The 17,592-nt window shown below is 45.3% G+C and overlaps 1 protein-coding gene across 1 annotated transcript in view; it reads right to left on the bottom strand.

The window, feature by feature from the left end:
* The window catches only part of ak9 (adenylate kinase 9), a 370,082-nt gene that overhangs the window by 105,640 nt on the left and 246,850 nt on the right, over nucleotides 1-17,592 (bottom strand). The window contains exon 26 of the mRNA XM_078213534.1: nucleotides 14,652-14,864. Coding sequence (XP_078069660.1) covers nucleotides 14,652-14,864 — 213 coding nt within the window. The remainder of the gene's footprint in view (nucleotides 1-14,651; nucleotides 14,865-17,592) is intronic.

Raw genomic sequence — 17,592 nt, 5'->3', positions numbered from 1 at the left:
GTTATGACTTGCATCAAGTTAAATTACAGTATTAAATAGAACAATAGCACAAAAATCACAGAACGCTAATCATGTACAATTGTCATGTGCAACAACTTAATTCATTGATTTACTGCTCAACACTTTTGGCACCCATTGTTGGCGCCATAATATGAAACACAGGTTACATTTTGAGTAAAGTAATAAAGTTAGTCGCAAAATGTTTTAAACCTTAAATGTGCAAACAGCTGTATACATTTTCCATTTCCTGAACCAGCCACCTCTGGAATCTCTCTAATGAGAAGGATAATTTAGTCTACAACTCATTGAATGCACCCATGCCCTCAACGCTGCATACTACTCTCACCATCTCCCAGGCCTGAAAAGAAGCAGTCACTCCAGGAAGCCTGGAAAAATGCAGGCCAGCAGCTGAGAGTGAAACAACAGTGCCCCCTCCCCAGCTTACTCCTGGCAAATGTCCAATCTCTGGAAAACAAGTTCGACAAACTTAAAGCCAGACTCACTTTTCAAGGAGAACTGAGGGACTGCTGTGTACTCTGTTTCATGGAGACATGGCTCACTCTGCTTCACCAGACTGTACCCTACAATCGGAGGGTTTCAAATCCATCAAATGGACCATACACACAGTGGCCTCAGGCAAAGCCAGTGGAGATGGGGTCTGCCTCCTAATCAACACCTCATGGTGCCTAGATGTAGCAACACTGGTGAGTTTCTGCTCCCTGACCTAGAATACCTGACGCTAAAATGCCAGCCCTACTTCCTTCCTTGGGAGTTCACCTCTGTCATCCTGACAGCAGTTTACATCCCACTCCACGCGGATGTGAAGATCACGCTGGATGAAATATACACCATTACAAATAGCCTTGAGACTAAACATCTCGAGGCCAGGGACTTCAATTAGGTCAAGCTCAAGAGCGTCCTACCAAGCTACCACCAACACGTCTCCTGTTCCACCAGAGGCCCAAACATCATTGACCACTGCTGCACAAATATCAAACATTCCGACCACTCCATTGCCTGCCCACACTTTGGCAAATCAGACCACAAGGCTGTGCTCCTGCTCCCGGTTTACAAGCAAAAACGGGAGAATCCATCAAAGAAAATCACGCAATGTTGGTCTGAGGAATCGGATGATCTCCTATGGGACTGCTTAGAGTCAGTAGACTGGTCAGTATTTAAAAACTCTGTGACCAGCCTAAACGAATACGCCACGACAGTAACTGACTTAATTAGTAAGTGTGTAGATTGTATGCCAAAGTAGCAAATCCATGTGTTTCCCAATTGGAAACAATAGATGAACAGGGATATCCACTGCTTGCTGAAGTCCAGGTCTGAGGCATTCAAAGTCAGGCAACTCTGACCTATACAACAAAGCCAGATATGATCTAAGGGGATCCATCAAAGATGCCAAAAGACAGTACCGGACCAAGCTAGAGTCCCAGGCTAGCCACACGAACCCCCGCCGACTATGGCAAGCTCTGCAAGACATAACAGGCTACAAGATGAAGGCATGTAAAATCGCCGGCTCCAATACACGCCTCCCTGATGAGCTCAATGTATTCTATGTCCATTTTGAGCAAGAGGTCAGCGAGAGCAAGCCCACACCCAGGAAGCCTCAGGTGAACCTGTATCCGAGGTGACCATTGCAGATGTCAGAGCAGCCTTCTCGAAGGTCAACCCATGGAAAGCAACTGGCCCAGTTGAGCAGAAACTGATAGCCAAGTTCCGCACACATGAGGACGGCCTAAACCGGGATGTTGGATTTATGTCACACTATCAGTAACCCCCACAGCTTGCCTCCTGGGCTTGTAGAATCTCACTAGCTGTTCTGCCTGGAGACAATACACATTTCTTTAACCTGTGTTTAATGTTCCCTCCACCCACATTGTCTGTACCTTTAAGACCTGGCTGGCTGTAGGATTCGCATTCTAATCAGTATTCTACAACTTGATTTTGTCTGTTTGCACTGTTTGAGAGCACATTTCCACTCCATCTGACGAAGGAGCAGTGCTCCGAAAGCTTATGGTATTTGCTACCAAATAAACCTGTTGGACTTTAACCTGGTGTTGTGAGACTTCTTACCCAGTTGAGGTACCCAGACGAGCACTCAGATCCTGCGCGGAACAGTTGGCGCGGGTATTCGCAGACATCTTCAACCTCTCTTTACAACGATCTGAGGTCTCTATCTGCTTCAAGAAGACGACCATCATCCCAGTGCCAAAAAAAAGCCAGGCAGCGTGCCTTAATGACTATCGTTGGGTGGCTTTGACATCCATTATTATGAAGTGCTTCAAAAGGTTAGTCATGGGCTTGAATCAATTCCGGCCTCCCAGATTGCCTGGATACACTACAGTTCGCCTACCGTGGCAACATGTCCAAAGCAGATGCCATCTCCCTGACCATATACTCAACCCTGGAACACCTAGGTAACAAAAGATACCTGTGTCAGACTCCTGTTTCTTGACTACAGCTCAGCCTTCAACACCATTATTCCTACGAAACTCATCTCCAAACTCCAGGGTCTGAGGCTCGGCTCCTCCCTTAGCGACTGGATCATGAACTTCCTATTGAATGGCATCAAGGTTGGTAAGTCGCCGGGACCGGATGGGATGTACCCCAGGTTACTGTGGGAGGCGAGGGAGGAGATTGCGGAGCCTTTGGCGATGATCTTTGCATCGTCGATGGAGACAGGAGAGGTTCCGGAGGATTGGAGGATTGCAGATGTGGTCCCTATATTCAAGAAAGGGAACAGGGACAGCCCGGGAAATTACCGACCGGTGAGTCTAACCTCAGTGGTTGGTAAGTTGATGGAGAGGATCCTGAGAGACAGGATTTATGATCATCTAGAGAAGTTTAGTATGATCAAAAGTAGTCAGCACGGCTTTGTCAAGGGCAGGTCGTGCCTTACGAGCCTGGTTGAGTTCTTTGAAAATGTGACCAAACACATTGACGAAGGAAGAGCGGTGGATGTGGTCTATATGGACTTCAGCAAGGCGTTCGATAAGGTCCCCCATGCAAGACTTCTTGAGAAAGTGAGAGGGCATGGGATCCAAGGGGCTGTTGCCTTGTGGATCCAGAACTGGCTTGCCTGCAGAAGGCAGAGAGTGGCTGTGGAGGGGTCTTTCTCTGCATGGAGGTCAGTGACCAGTGGAGTGCCCCAGGGATCTGTTCTGGGACCCTTGCTGTTTGTCATTTTCATAAATGACCTGGATGAGGAAGTGGAGGGATGGGTTGGTAAGTTTGCTGACGACACCAAGGTAGGTGGTGTTGTGGATAGTTTGGAGGGATGTCAGAAGTTGCAGCGAGACATAGATAGAATGCAAGACTGGGCGGAGAAGTGGCAGATGGACTTCAACCCGGATAAGTGTGTGGTGATCCATTTTGGCAGATCCAATGGGATGAAGCAGCAGTATAATATGAAGGGTACCATTCTTAGCAGTGTAGAGGATCAGAAGGACCTTGGGGTCCGGGTCCATAGGACTCTTAAATCGGCCTCGCAGGTGGAGGATGCGGTCAAGAAGGCGTACGGCGTACTGGCCTTCATTAATCGAGGGATTGAGTTTAGGAGTCGGGAGATAATGCTGCAGCTTTATAGGACCCTGGTTAGACCCCACTTGGAGTACTGCGCGCAGTTCTGGTCACCTCATTACAGGAAAGATGTTGAAGCCATTGAAAGGGTGCAGAGGAGATTTACAAGGATGTTGCCTGGATTGGGGGGCATGCCTTATGAGGATAGGTTGAGGGAGCTTGGTCTCTTCTCCCTGGAGAGACGAAGGATGAGAGGTGACCTGATAGAGGTTTACAAGATGTTGAGAGGTCTGGATAGGGTAGACTCTCAGAGGCTATTTCCAAGGGCTGAAATGGTTGCTACGAGAGGACACAGGTTTAAGGTGCTGGGGGGTAGGTACAGAGGAGATGTCAGGGGTAAGTTTTTCACTCAGAGGGTGGTGGGTGAGTGGAATCGGCTGACGTCGGTGGTGGTGGAGGCAAACTCGTTGGGGTCTTTTAAGAGACTTCTGGATGAGTACATGGGATTTAATGGGATTGAGGGCTATAGATAGGCCTAGAGGTGGGGATGCGATCGGCGCAACTTGTGGGCCGAAGGGCCTGTTTGTGCTGTGGCTTTCTATGTTCTATGTCCTAATCCACAGATCGCAATCAATAAGGATAGGCAAGAACAGCTCCTCCACGATCATTCTCAACACCGGTGCCCCACAAGGTTGTGTCCTCAGCCCCTTACTATACTCCTTATACACCTGTGCCTGTGTGGCCAAATTCGTCTCCAATTCAATTTTCAAGTTTGCTGATGACACCACCGTAGTGGGTCAGATCTCAAACAATTACGAGATGGAGGGTGGCACGGTAGCACAGTGGTTAGCACTGCTGCTTCACAGCTCCAGGGACCTGGGTTCGATTCCCGGCTTGGGTCACTGTCTGTGTGGAGTTTGCACATTCTTCTCGTGTCTACGTGGGTTTCCTCCGGGTGCTCTGGTTTCCTCCCACAGTCCAAAGATGTGCGGGTAAGGTTGATTGGACATGCTAAAATTGCCCCTTCGTGTCCTGGGATGCGTAGATTAGAGGGAGTAGCGGGTAAAATATGTAGGGATATGGGGGTAGGGCCTGGGTGGGATTGTGGTCGGTGCAGACTCGATGGGCCGAATGGCCTCTTTCTGTACTGTAGGGTTTCTATGATTTCTAGGAGTACAGAAAATAGATAGAGAATCTGGAGAACAGGTGCGATGACAATAATCGTTCCTTCAATGTCAACAAAATGGAGGAGATAGTCATCGACTTCAGGAAGCTTAGTGGAGGACATGCCCATCAACAACAATGGGGACAAAGTAGAAATGGTTGAGAGCTTCAAGTTTTTAGATGTCCCCGATCACCAACAACTGGTCCTGGTCCCTCCATGCTGACATTATAGTTAAGAATGCCCACCAATGCCTCTACTTTCTCAGAAGACTAACGAAATTTGGCATGTCCACTACAACTCTCATCAACCTTTACAGATGCACCATAGAAAGCATTCTTTCTGGTTGTATCACAGCTTGATATGGCTCCTGCTCTGTCCAAGACCGCAAGACACTACAAAGGGTCATGAACGAAGCCCAGTTCATCACTCAAACCAGCCTCTCACCCATTGACTCCGTCTACACTTCCCGCTGCATCGGAAAAGCAGCCAGGATATTAAGGACCCCACGCACCCCTGACTTACTCTATTCCATCTTCTTCCATCAGGAAAAAGATGCAAAAGTCTGAGGATACATACCAACTGACTCAAGAACAGCTTCTTCCCTGCTGCCATCAGACTTTTGAATGGATCTACCTCACATTAAGTTGATCTTTCTCTAAACCCTAGCTATGACTGTCGCACTACATTCTGCACTCTCTCCTATCCTTCTCTATGTACGATATCCTTTGTCTGTAGAGCGCGCAAGAAACAATAGTTTTCACTGTATACTAATACACGTAACAATAATAAATCAAATCAAATCAAATTTTACATTTTGGGCAAATATTTGCTATCAAGTGGGTTGAGGACATCAAAACTCATTTCACTTAGGGTTCTGATGACAAGTAGTGTGGAAGTTTTAATTTGATGAATCAGTTCTTGTCTCAACCCAGGTTCCAGTAGGGAAGAAATGTTCCAAATTAAATACCTCTCTGTTGGAATAATGGCTGTTAGAATATCATGGGGGATTCCAATCTACATATAGGCTACATATCTGATGGGCAAAAGCAGTGTAGACGAGGAGTTCGTAGAATGTTTTGGAATAATTTCTTAAATCAACACACTCTAGAGCCAACCAGGGAGCAGGCTATACTTGACCTGATGTTGTGCAACTGAATGGGATTAGTTAATCACTTCATAGTGAAGGTGCCCCCAGGGAAGCGTGGTGGTGTAGTGGCATTGTCACTGGACTAGTAATCCAGAGACCCCGAGTAATTGTCTGGGGACCCAGTTTCAAATCCCAATGTGGAAACTAGTGGAATTTGAATTCAGTAAATAAAATCAAGAATTAAAAGCCTAATGATGGCCATGAAATCATTGTCAATTGTTGTCAAAACCCATCTGAAAATCTGCTGTTCTTGCCTGGCTTACATGTGACTCTGAAATGGCCTAGCAAGCCATTTAGTTCACGGGCAATTTGGAATGGGCAACCAATGCCGGCACCCACATCCCATGAAATAATGTTAAAAAAGGTAATGGTGACCGTAATATGACTGAATTTTACATTCAGTTTGAGGGAGAGAGGAGTGGTTCTCAGTCTAGTATTTTAAACTTAAATAGGAGTCCTTATGAGGACATGAAAGCAGAGCCAGCGAAAGTGAATTGGTAATTTAGGTTAAGGGATAGGTCAATAGAGATGCAGATGTTTAAGGGAATCTTTCAGAATACACAGAAGAAATATTTTCCAATGAGAAAGAAAAATTCCAAGGGGAAGACCAACTTTCCGTGGTTAACTAAAAAAGTTAAGAAGTTAAAGAGAATATTAAACTTAAAGAAAATTCATTTATGTACACAAAGATGGATGGCAGGTCAGAGATTGGGCAGAATATAAAAAGCAGCAAAGAATACCTAAAAGATGACTGTAAAGACTAATTGAAAGATTAATAAAGAGGGAAAAATTAGAGTACAAGTGAAAGCTAGTTGGAAATATAAAGACAGATAGCAAGAGTTTCTATAGATATTTTAAAAAGAGTTAACAAAGTGACTGTTGATCTTATAGAAAGTAAGTCTGAGGAGTTAATAATGGAAAATAAGGAGATAGAAAATGAATTGAACATAGAACATTACAGCGCAGTACAGGCCCTTCGGCCCTCAATGTTGAATAGGTATTTTGCATCGTTTTCACCATAGAGGACACAAGTAACATCTCAGAAGTAGCTGTAAATCGGGAATTGGAAGGGAAGGAGGAACTCAAGAAAATGTGAGGGTGGCACTGTGGCACAGTGGTTAGCACTGCTGCCTCACAGCACCTGGGACCCGGTTCAATTGTGAACTTAGCTGACTGCAAACTCCACACAGACATTTTCCCCGTTTCTGTGTGGGTTTCCTTCGGGTGCTCCTGTTTCCTCCCATAGTCCAAAGATATGCAGGTTAGGTGGATTGGCTATGCTAAATTGCCCCTTCTTGTCAGGGAGATCAGTAGGGTAAATACATAGGGTTACGGGGATAGGGCCTGGGTGGGATTTTTGTTGGTGCAGGCTCTATGGGCTGAATGACCACCTTCTGCACAGTAGTGATTGTATGATTCGAAATAAAATTAAGATCACCAGGGATGTGGTACTAAGTAAAATGTTGGAACTGTGGGATGATACGTCTCCAGGTCCTGATGGAATATATGGTATAGTCTTGTAATGTCCTAACTATGGTTGGGGTTGTGGGTTTTAAGCAGAGAGAAAAATACATGGGCTGGGACTGTCCCAAAACAAAACTAAGTGCCCAACAGGTGGGAAAATGGGAGAATTTCCCACCTATTTTCTGGACGTACTTATCTGAATGAATCTCTGACACCTGTGCAATGCAGACTGCCTTAGAGAGAATCATGTTGAAAAGTAGGGGGCAGGGCCTCATCCTGCCCTCGAGGCTGGCAGCATAGTGCTAAGCGGACCACTGTGCATGCGCCGAACTGTCAGTAGGGAGATCGCCACTGTGCACTGGCCTCGCCGTTGGCAGCCTCCTGATTGCTGGCCTTTCCCTCCCGATCACTAACCTTCCCACCCCCCACTTTCCATCGTTGGCCTACTGGAACCCCCCCCCCCCCGGGCTAGCCCCGATCTCCCCCCTGGGCCAGCCCGAATCTACCGACTCCACCCCCCCCCAGTGGCCAGCCCCGACACATTCCCGATGGCCAGCTCCGACCCCCCCCCCCCACCGCCGATGGCTAGCCTCAATTGCTGCCTCACTACCTCCCCCACCGATCCCACTTGCAGGGTAACAGCGGGCTCTCCTCAATAGGCCAGTATGCCCTGCCCCTTCTGGCCCTGTCCTCTTGGCACTGCCCGGTGCCTGGGGGGGGGGGGGCTCAATGGCCTCTGTTCCCACCAGCGGGGTGAGGACGCCTGTTCCCTGTTAGAGAGGAGCAGTTGTAAACCTCACTGGGGGGAACAACTCTTGGTGGGGGTGAGACGCTAGTGGGCCCAGAGAATACCATCCCGGGCCCGCTAATCATATGGGCATGTTCCATACATGCACATCAGGTGGAGGCGGGAACGTTTCAGGGCTCAGGAAATCAGAGGTCTGCTGGAGCAGTGGAAACAGCTGGTCCTCAGCCATGTGCTGAGCCGCTGGGATCAGTTCTCCAGAATCTGCTGGAGATGCAGAGGCAGAGCCGGGGCTTGCAGGAGGAAGTGTCAACATTCCAGCAACTGTGAGGCTGTTTGGAAGAGTCCCACAGCCTTTAGGTGCAAGAAATGGTGCCAGCATTGTGTGGCACCCACAGTTCAAGGGTCACATCCACAGTGGAAAGTCTATGGCAGGAAATGGTCGCCATGGGTGGCAGGGTCCAAGGCATGGCCCAGTCGCTGAGGACGAGGAGTATGCTGGAGATACAGAGGGTCATGTCTGTGGGCTTCAACAGCATGGGCACCCCGAGTGAGGAGGAAGGGCCATCCACCCAGGATACCCCGGCTGTCTCAAGCTCTTTCGAATTCCTCCTTCCTGTCACTGGTGCATCTCCTGGGCAGCGGCTGAAGAGGATGATATGGCTACATCTGTGACACCCGAAAGTTGGCCAGGGCCCTCCAGGTCCTGGCCCCCAAATGGACGGTTGCCAAGGGCATCACAGGCCATGGGGCGTGGAACACAGCTGACCACTCCCACCTCTGAAGTGCTTCTGGAGGGGTTCACCTAGATGTAGTGGCAGACCACGTGAAATTCAAAAATAGTAGAGTTACAAAGAGGGCACGGGTGAAGGCAGTCACTGAAGTTAGGGATAGGGTAAATATGCACTGTAAATAATCACTATTAAAAGTTCTTGCACCCAACAGTTGTGATTCTTCTGCCTGTGATCAGCCTCCCACAGGCAGTCTCGAACACCGACCATAGCCAGAGAGGCTCAGAGCCTCATCTCATGTCTAAATTATAGCATGGAAAACATTCTATCCAAAATGGTGTGAGAGCCAGCTAGTCCAGACTGCTGCAGCTCAAGCTGACACTACAGTCTGAAACATTGTATAGACCAATAATTTCTCCATGTCATCCTCCAATAACAACTGAAATGTTCTCATTGGAAGTTTTGCAACCTTGTTACCCCAGCAGTAGCCACTGCAGAAGCATCTCATTGAAGTAGCAGGGTATAAAAATAAATACACAAGACAGGTACTAAGAATTGCACAGAGGCAATTAGTCATTTTTTTGCAATACTTACATAGCTTATTTGATAAATTTGTTTTTCATCTGGATTTGATGTGAAGTGAAGGCAAAACCAATATATTTGAAGTGAAACAATGCAACTGGATGTTAGTTCTAACAAGGTATGAATTGTAGGACTGTTTGTGAATGGGAAATGAGAAGGAAAATCTACTTGAAGCGCTTTTCAATTAGGTCAGTTCTGAGAGCTCAGATCGATGGGACTGTGATAGTTGCTGCCTTTCCTCTTCCTCTTCTTCCAGTGCCTCCTGCCTTTGTTGCTATTCAGGTGATGGTAAGTGCTGGTTTTTAACAATGGAAACTTACGTAGCGTGTAGCAGGTGATAACAAATATGGATACTTACTCATGCCCATGCAGCAAACTACTACTTGAGAAGACTATTTGTTTATTTAATGCTATTTCCTATGGCATCATCTTTCTAATTTTAGGCATGCTTTGCAGCTTTGCATGAATTTACTGAAAGGAGTCATGAGCCATGTCCATGTTATCCTTGTCACGTATTACCTCATTCGTAACTCAGTGACTTGGTTGGAATAAAGATAGTGCACAGAACTGGCACAGAAAGTGCCATTACTGGTGCCGTCACACTGGAAAAAGACCAACAGGAGGCACTGACTGTTGTCACCAACCAGTTGAACATTGAAGATCTCTTCCCATTGTTAAAGGTGCCAGGCTAATGATAGAGATTGGGGTATATTTAAAGCACTTTGCACCATGGGGCCTACTATATGGATAAAGCCTGATGTTGTTGTTATCACACAGACATGGTTGAAAGAGGGACAGAATTGGCAGTTTAACATTCTGGGATATTGATGTTTTAAACGAGACAGAGGAGGAAGCAAAAGAGGTGGGGGAGTTGCATTACTGGTTAGGGAGCATATAACAGCTGTGTTGAGAGAGAGCACTTTGGAGGGATCTTGCAGCGAGGCATTATGGGTAGAGCTCAGGAAAAGGAAGGGTGCAATCACAACGCTGGGATCGTATACAGACCTCCCAGCTGCCTGCGGGAGAAAGAGGAACAGATATGTAGATTCTGGAAAGATGTGAAAATGACAGGGTTGTTGTGATGGGTGAATTTAACTCCCCCAAATTGACTGGGACTCCTTTAGTGCTGGGGATTTGGATGGGGAGCAATTCGTGAAGGGTGTCCAGGATGGGTTTTTGAAACAGTATGTGGATAGTCCAATGACAGAGGGGGCCATACTGGACCTGATATTGAGGAATGAGCCCAGCCAGGTGATCAAAGTTTCAATGGGAGAGCATTTTGGGAATAGTGACCAAAATTCTGTAAGTTTTCAGATACTTATCGATAAAGACAAGAGTGGTCCTCGGGTGAAGGTTTTAAATTGGGGAGAGGCCAACTGATAATAACCAAATTAGGCAAGACTTGGAGAATGTGGATTAGGAACGACTGTTTAAGGGTAAATCCACATCTGACATGTGGGAGCCTTTTAAAATGAAGGACAGGAATGGTAAGATTCGGGAACCTTGGATGACAGGGGAAATTGTCAGCTTAGTCAAAAAAAGGAAGCATATGTAAGATCTATGCAACTAAAAACAGATGAAGCCCTTGAAGAATATAGAGAAAGTACGGAGGAACTCAAACGGGGAGTTCGGAGGCTAGAAGGGGCCATAAAATGTCCTTGGCCAAAAGAGTTAAGGAAAATTCCAAGGCATTTTATATGATTATTTATATTAGGAGCAAGAGAGTAGCTAGGGAAAGAGTAGGCCCATAAAGGAGGGAGGTTATGTATGGAGCCAGAGGAAGTGCGTGAGATCCTTAATGGGTACTTTGCATTGGTATTCACTAATGAAGGATGTTGAGGTAAGGTAAGGGTTTGTTAATACTCTCGCTCACGTCAATATAATGAAGGAGGCAGTGTTGGGTGTCTTAAAATGCATTAAGATAGATAAATCCCCAGGCCCAGATGGTACCTATCCCAGGATACTGTGGGAGGAAAGGGACGAAATAGCTGGGGCCTTAACTGATATCTTTGTATCCTCTTTGGCCACAGGTGATGTTCCAGAGGACTGGAGACTTTGTTTAAGATGGGAAACAGAGATAATCCAGGTAATTACAGGCCGGTGATTCTGATGTCAGTGGTGGAGAAGCTGTTGGAGAAGATGCTAAGAGACAGGATTTATTCACATTTGGAAACAAATGGACTTGTGAGTAATAGGCAGCATGGTTTTGCGTGGGGAAGGTCAAGTGTCACCAAATTGATTGAGTTTTTTGAGGAGGTGACAAGAATGATTGATGAGGGAAAGGCAATGGATGTTGTCTACAAAGACTTTAGTAAGGCAATTGACAAGGTCCCTCATGGCAAGCTGGTACAAAAGGTAAAGTCTCAGGGATCCGGGGTGGGCTGGCTAGATGGATACAGAACTAGTTTGGTCAAAGAAGTCATGATGTGGAGATGCCGGCGTTGGACTGGGGTAAACACGGTAAGAAGTTTAACAACACCAGGTTAAAGTCCAACAGGTTTATTTGGTAGCAAAAGCCACAAACCTGTTGGACTTTAACCTGGTGTTGTTAAACTTCTTACTTGGTCATAGAAGACATAGAGTAGTGCTGGAAGAGTGTTTTTCAGAATGGAAATCAGTAACTAGTGGTGTTCCATAGAGATCAGTGCTGACAAACCTTTGCTGTTTGTAATATATATAAATGATTTGGAGGAAAATGTAGGTGCTCTGATTAGTAAGTTTGCGGATGACACAAAAATTGGTGGAGTTGCAGATAGTGACGAGGATTGTCAAAGGATACAGCAGGATATAGATAGATTGCAGAGTTAGTCAGAGAAATGGTAGATGGAGTTTAATCTGGACAAATGTGAGGTGATGTATTTTGGAAGATCAAATTCAGGTGCAAATTATACAGAAAATGGCAGAACCCTGAGAAGCATTGACATACAGAGGGATCTGGGTGCATAGGGCACAGATCCCTGAAAGTGACAACACAGGTGGATAAGGTGGTCAAGAAGGCATACAGCATGTTTGCCCTCATCGGCCGGGGCATCAAGTATAAAAGTTGGCAAGTTATGTTACATCTGTATAAAACTTTAGTTAGGCTGCATTTGGAATATTACGTGCAGCTCTGGTCGCAACACCACCAAAAGGATGTAGATGCTTTGGAGAGTGTGCAAAGAAGGTTTACCAGGATATTGCCTGGTGTGGAGGGTTTTAGATATGATGAGAGCTTGGATAAACCTGGATTGTTTTCACTGGAAAGTTGGAGACTGAGGATGACCTGATAGAGGTCTGCAAAATTATGAGAGGCATCGATAGGGTGGATAGTCAGAAGCTTTTTCCCAGGGTGGAAAGGTCAACTACAAGAGGGCACAGGCTTAATGTGAGAGGGGGTAAGCTTAGAGGAGATGTGCGGGGAACGTTTTCCACAGGAAGGGTGGTGGGTGCGTGAAATACACTGCCAGGCACGTTAGCAACGTTTAAGGCGTATCTTGATAGACACATGAAGGGAGGCGAACAGAGGGATAGGAACCGCATGTCGGTGCAGGCTTGGTGGGCTGAAGGGCCTATTCCTGTTCTTCGTTCTATTTTCCTGCTTTTCTTTGTCAATAGCATTATTTAAATGAATCATGTGGTACTTATTTCCTGATTTAGTAGGCTAAAGTTTTGCTTTGGGGGTGGGGAACAGGAATTAGGACTGTTGTGAACCTGCTACTCGAGAAAAACCAGTCATTTGGGTGGATTTTTGACTGGGGCGCTAGCATGTACAAAAATTCCCTGTGCAATTAAGGGCAACAGGTGGGCTCTCAAAGCTGGAAGACTAATCAGAGGCCTTCCAGTTTCAGAAGAGTAACTGACTTCAGCAAACGGTAAGTAATGGAGAGTGCACTTCTCTCAGCCAGATATTAGAAATATAATTAAAAAATCAAAAAGACCAGTGAAGGCAGTATTGTTGGGCGTTGGGAGCAGTGGTTGGAGTTCCACTACAAGATGCCTTTGGTTGCAACTCTATTCAGGCCCCAGAGAAACTGGAAAATACCATTAAGCCTCTTTAATTGACCTTTAACAAAGCTATTACTGAGCTTATTTGGCTGCCCATGTCATGGTGGAGTGAGTGCAGTCCTGATCACACTGAATTTGTCTCTTCAAAATGACTAACATTGTGAACTGGATTGGGAAACAGGCATACAGCAGTTCTAATATTTTTGGTTCCTGTTCTGAATCATCTTCCCTATTGACAAAGAAAAGCAGGAAAATAGAACGAAGAACAGGAAAAGGCCCTTCGGCCCTCCAAGCTTGCACCAACCATACTGTCTGACTTAACTAAAACCCCCTACCCTTCCGGGGACCATATCCCTCTATTCCCATCCTATTCATGTATTTGTCAAGACGCCCCTTAAAAGTCATTACCGTATCCGCTTCCACTACCTCCCCCACCAACGAGTTCCAGGCACCCACTATTCTCTGTGTAAAGAATCTGCCTCGTACATCTCCTTTAAACCTTGCTCCTCGCACCTTAAACCTGTGCCCCCTAGTAATTGACTCTTCCACCCTGGGAAAAAGCTTCTGACGATCCACTCTGTCCATGCCTCTCATAATCATGTAGACTTCTATCAGGTCGCCCCTCAACCTCCATCGTTCCAGTGAGAACAAACCAAATTTCTCCAATCTCTCCTCATAGCTAATGCCCTCCATACCAGATGACATCTGATAAATCTTTTCTGTACCCTCTCCAAAGCCTCCACATCCTACTGGTAGTGTGGCGACCAGAATTGAACACTATATTCCAAGTGCGGCCTAACTAAGGTTCTATAAAGCTGTAACACGACTTGCCAATTTTTAAACTCAATGCCCCGTCCCACAGTCCAAAGATGTGCGGGTTAGGTGGATTGGCCATGCTAAATTGCCCCTCAGTGTTAGCAGGACCAGCTAGGGTAAATGCATGGGGTTATGGGGATAGGGCTTGGGTGGGACTGTGGTCGGTACAGGCTCAATGAGCCGAATGGCCTCCTTCTGCACTGTAGGATTCTATGATTCTAAGTTGTGACTTAAAAAATATAGAGCAGGATTTTCTGGCCATGCTTGCCCCAAGCCTGGAAAATCCTGCCCAATGTCAAAGGACTTTTGCATGGTCTGCTTCCGCCCGCTACAATTCCTGTGGCAGGCGGGACTGGAAAATTCCATCCATAGCTCATAAGTGTCTCTTTAAAAAATATATTAATTGAACAAAATAATGTGATTGAAAAGTAAATATTTAGATTAATACAATTTTACTGCAGAAGATGTTTAATATTCAAAAATCATTACCTCTAGAGGTGCATTTACTTTTATGTATTCTTCTGGACTTTTAAAAAATTTATCTCTTGCATCTGGATTAGAAAAATAATAATATTTTTCTCGATATTTAGCAGCACAGTCTTGATCACCTGGATAAAGAACAAATTTTTCTTCTAAGGCCACAGGGCAGTAATGTTTACTTTCACCCAGTTGTCTGTTCCTTTGCTGAGCAAAATCTTCATTCTGGAAGAAAATTTAAATTATGTTTATGTTGCACCACGTTACAGAATAGCCAAATAACAACTACTGTATCATTTATAGTTTATCAAAGTATCACAGTAAATTGAAATTTTCTTTAATTTTTGACAGTAATTTGTTTAATTTTCTCCCCCAAATTCAGCAGGACAATTAGCAAGCGTGATAAGAAACAACTCTCTTAAAGACATTTTGAACCAAAAATGTAAACATACTGTAGAGCAGCCAGTGATGGCACATTACTATTGTTAGGATACCAGATCAGAAACCCCAAGGTATATTATGAAGTCAGTCTGGACTCCAACAATTTGCTATTTTGGTATTAATGTGAGGATGTGATGTTTCACTCCAGGCGCGATCCAACTGAAACCTAGAGAGCTTTTATCAAAACAAATTTTATTTAACTACACAGTTTAACTATAGCAATTGAATTAGTTTAACATTTAACAATTAAACAATGCTTAAACAGAACAAAATACAATTCCAAACTGCTAACATATCACAATGAGTTCCAATTCAAGCAATATTCCTCTTATAGACTTAAACTCCCTTTTTAAAATTAGTTATCAAAACGCAGGCCCACCTGCTTTTACTTTGGTATGATTGCATTGGAAAGGGTGCAGAGGAGATTCCCCAGGATGTTGCCTGGCTGGAGTGTTTCAACTATGAAGAGAGGCTAGTTAGGCTGAGATTGTTTTCCTTAGAGCAGAAATGCCTGAGGGGGGACCTGATCAAGGTGTACAAATTATGAGGGACATAGATAGGATAGATAGGAACTTTTCCCCTTAATAGAGGGGTCAATAACCAGGGCGCATAGATTTAAGATCAGGGGCAGGTATTTAGAGGGGATTTGAGGAAAAACCTTTTCACCCAGAGGGTGGTGGGAATCTGGAACTCACCGTCTGAAAGGGTGGTAGAGGCAGGAACCCTCACAACATTTAAGAAGCATTTAGATAAGCACTTGAAATGCCACAGCATACAAGGGTATGGATCAAGAGCTGGAAAATGGGATTAGAATAGATAGGCGCTTGATGCTGTCACAGGCACAATGGGCCAAAGTGCCTCTTTGTGCTGTCAAGCTCTTTGACTCTAGTCCACATGGACTGCAGCAGTTCAAGAACATCACCATAATCTCAAGGGCAATTAGAGATGAACAACAAATGTTGCCTTACTAAGCAATACACATCCCATAAATGAATTTTTAAAAAAATTATGCTGCTTGTGACTACAGAATGCTTAACTGCAATTGTTAACAGCACCCGTTCTGACCTCATGATGGTCATTAATGAAACATTTGAAAATGTGCCTAGGATAGTACTCTGAGGAACACCTGCAGTGATGTCCAGCTTTGGTTATGCTTTATGTCCCAGCTCTATACCTGAGCAGACACATTCTATTTTGACACACATTCTAAGCCACACCAATGTACAATAATTCAGCAATCACATATATCCAAAACAAGAACAAAGTGCTATAGATGCTGGAAGTCTGAAACAGAAACAGAAAATATCAGAAGTGCTCGGCAGGTCAGGCAACATTCCTGAAAGATTATCAACTTGAAACTGTAAGGTATTTTGAAGAGTTTCTAAATCCCAATGTCAAGCTCAAAAGAAGGGGAGGGGGTGGTATAGTATTCATAGATTCCCTACAGTGCAAAAGGAGGCATTTGGCCCATCAAGTCTGAACCACTCTCCAACAAAGCATCCTACCCAGGCCCACCCTGCCCCATTCCCTCAATGCCCCGCATTTACCCCACTAGTCCCCTTCACTTACACATCTTGGGACACTAAGGGACAATTTAGCATGGCCAATCCACTTGATCTGCACGTCTTTGGAGTGTCGGAGGAAACCGGAGCACCCAGAGGAAACCTACGCAGACATGGGGAGTATGTGCAAACTCCACACAGACAGTCACCCAAGGCTGGAATCAAACATGGGTCCCTGATGCTATGAGGCAGCATGTGTGTTAAGCACATTAAAGCACATTAACCCTCTTAGTTGCAGTTCAGTAATAAAAGATGATGCAAGTCCAGCTTCTTCACAAACCTACTTTATTCTCTTTTATCACTCCACATACACACACCCAACCCCCCGAGTGCCACCAGTAACCCCTCCCCACCAGTAACACATCCCGGTGAGTACTACTGAACAATCAACATACAAATTAGGTCTAAAGTGGAAGGTTACAGTTAACCCATTTCTAACAATGTGGAAACCTGATCGGGGCTGGTGGGGCAGGCCAGGTGAATCCCAAATGAGTTCACACCCAGCGGGAATCCTGGTTTAGGCCCGTTGCCCAATTCAGCGGGTGATCGGAATTCCCACCAGGGTGAAAAAGGCCAGTAAATCCCCCCCTGAAATTTCTCACCTTCAACAATGAGCAGGAATTTCTGCTAATCTTACCCACATAGTCATCAATGTCATTTGTATAAATGACAAATAATAGGGGACCCAACACAGATCCTCATTTGTTCGAAGTGGTGCAGCACAGAGGGAGAGATTCTCAGCAGGAGTACTGAGGGTGAGTAAAGTGCTGTGATTTATTTATTTAATTAATCCGTTTTCCGCGGGCTTTTTTCAAAGGTTTAAACTCTGAGGAAGTGGGAGTAGGCTGCAGGGCATTCTGGGAGATTGTGTTTTTTAGTATAAAAGTCACTCTATACAGCGGGCAGCGTCGGGAGCGGGCAGTGGAGTGAGTGGGAAGCTGAGTGAAAGC

Source organism: Mustelus asterias, chromosome 5 (genome assembly GCF_964213995.1).
Source record: "Mustelus asterias chromosome 5, sMusAst1.hap1.1, whole genome shotgun sequence".
NCBI classification, from domain to species: domain Eukaryota; kingdom Metazoa; phylum Chordata; class Chondrichthyes; order Carcharhiniformes; family Triakidae; genus Mustelus; species Mustelus asterias.
This window is presented reverse-complemented; position numbering and strand designations above follow the sequence as displayed.